The 1,581-nt window shown below is 67.2% G+C and overlaps 1 protein-coding gene across 1 annotated transcript in view; it reads left to right on the forward strand.

The window, feature by feature from the left end:
• LOC104995654 (cilia- and flagella-associated protein 99-like) overlaps positions 1–524 on the forward strand; it is a gene marked incomplete at its 5' end in the record, with an annotated part of 15,356 nt that extends 14,832 nt beyond the window's left edge. The window contains 3 exon segments of the mRNA XM_010849613.1: positions 117–217; positions 220–278; positions 417–524. Coding sequence (XP_010847915.1) covers positions 117–217; positions 220–278; positions 417–524 — 268 coding nt within the window.
• Between the last annotated feature and the right edge of the window lie 1,057 nt (positions 525–1,581).

Genomic DNA, 1,581 nt, shown 5'->3' on the forward strand with positions numbered 1-1,581 from the left:
GGGAGAACCCTCCCGGAGCGGTTCCCCGAGGGTGTGAGGGCACTCTCCCCTGGCACCTAAACCTCTCTGGTCCACCGCGGCGAGGCCCTCCTAAGCCGGCCCCTCCGCCCGCCCAGGTGGGAGGAGAAGAAGGCGCGGTGGGCGGCTGCCGGAGCGCCCTCCCAAGACGAGCGTGTGCTCGAGCTGCAGCGCCGGATCCAGGAGAAGGCGGCCGAGCGGCGCGCGCGGGCGCCCCGGGGCACGTGCCGGCGCCGCGGGCCGTGCGCCCCAAGCAGCGGGTGAGCCAGGGAGCGGCCGCGAGGGCGCGCCGCGCGGTGGGCGGGGACGCGAGGTGCGGGTCGGGGGGCGCGCAGGGAAGCCGCGTCCGGCTGCGGGGGAGCGCCTCGCGCCGACCTCCACCGCCCGCCCTCCCGCAGGCGCAGCTGGAGGCGCAGCGCAGGCTGGAGCTGGAGCGGAGCCACGAGCGCTGGCTGAGGGCGCAGCAGCCAGGATGCGGGCCCGCGCGCCGCCTGGGGGCCGCCTGAGCTGCGCGGCCTCCCCTCGCCCCTACCCCGGACCCTGAGACCCTAGCCCGAATGAAGACCGCGGGGCCATGCCCCCTGCCCCGCTCTGCCCGTCTCCGCCCGCCCAGAGCAGGGTTGCCAAATAAAAGGCGGGACGCGCAGTTATTGCGTGGGACAAACATGCTAAGAAAGTATCCGCTGGAATTCAGCTTTATTGGGGTGTCTTGTATCTAATGTGCTAAACATGGCCACCCTGGTCCAGATCCTTGCCCTTCCCTACGGCTGAGCGGTAGGCATTCCCCCCACCCGGGCCCGACTTCCCGGAGCCCGCAGTGCGCGTGGAACCATGGAATCTCCGTTCTCTGCCCGGATTAGGTGGCCTAATCCAGGAACCCCCAAGACTGAGTATGTGGTTGTGCGGATGCAATTAGAAGTGGCCAGGATACTGAGTCACTACCAACTGGCCCTTCTGGCGCCTGATCTCCTAAACCTCAGAGGATGGGGGGAATTGGCCAGGGAATTGGGAACTGTCCCCCATGCCCTTTCTGCTGGTGAGACCACAGGTGCTCAGAAAGGTGAAGTGAACTGCCCCAAGCCCTGGGACCCAAAGCTAGGCCTGGAGGCCTTTAGAGTAAGGCCCAGCCTTCCCCCAGGCTCACCGAAGGAATGAGATTGGAGCTGCTGGGCAGGCGCCCTGGCCCAGGGCCTGGACAGGAACGGATTGATTCCCCTGGTCCTCAGACCCCGGCCTGGGCTGCGGGTGCGTGGCTGAGGACCGGCTGGCTGAGTGAAGACCACGCAGTGTGCTGCAGCTCCCGGGAGAGGATGGGCAAGCCGGTGGGGAGGGGAGGGGCTGTGCACTGCCAGAGGATGGATGTCTAGGAGAGGGATCCCATACCCACATCCTCCTTGGGCCTGCAGAGAAGAGGGCACCTCAGAGTGGGGAGGCAGGACCCCAGGGCACATCCAGATCAGGAGGGCGGACATCTGAAAGTGACAGGGACAGACTGAAGACCAGAGCTCTCCCCCAGTATTCTCAACTGTGTCAGAACCCAGGACTTCCCTGCGACCGAGGCTG

Source organism: Bison bison, unplaced genomic scaffold, assembly GCF_000754665.1.
Source record: "Bison bison bison isolate TAMUID 2011002044 unplaced genomic scaffold, Bison_UMD1.0 scf7180017851011, whole genome shotgun sequence".
In the NCBI taxonomy this organism is placed as follows: Eukaryota; Metazoa; Chordata; class Mammalia; order Artiodactyla; family Bovidae; genus Bison; species Bison bison.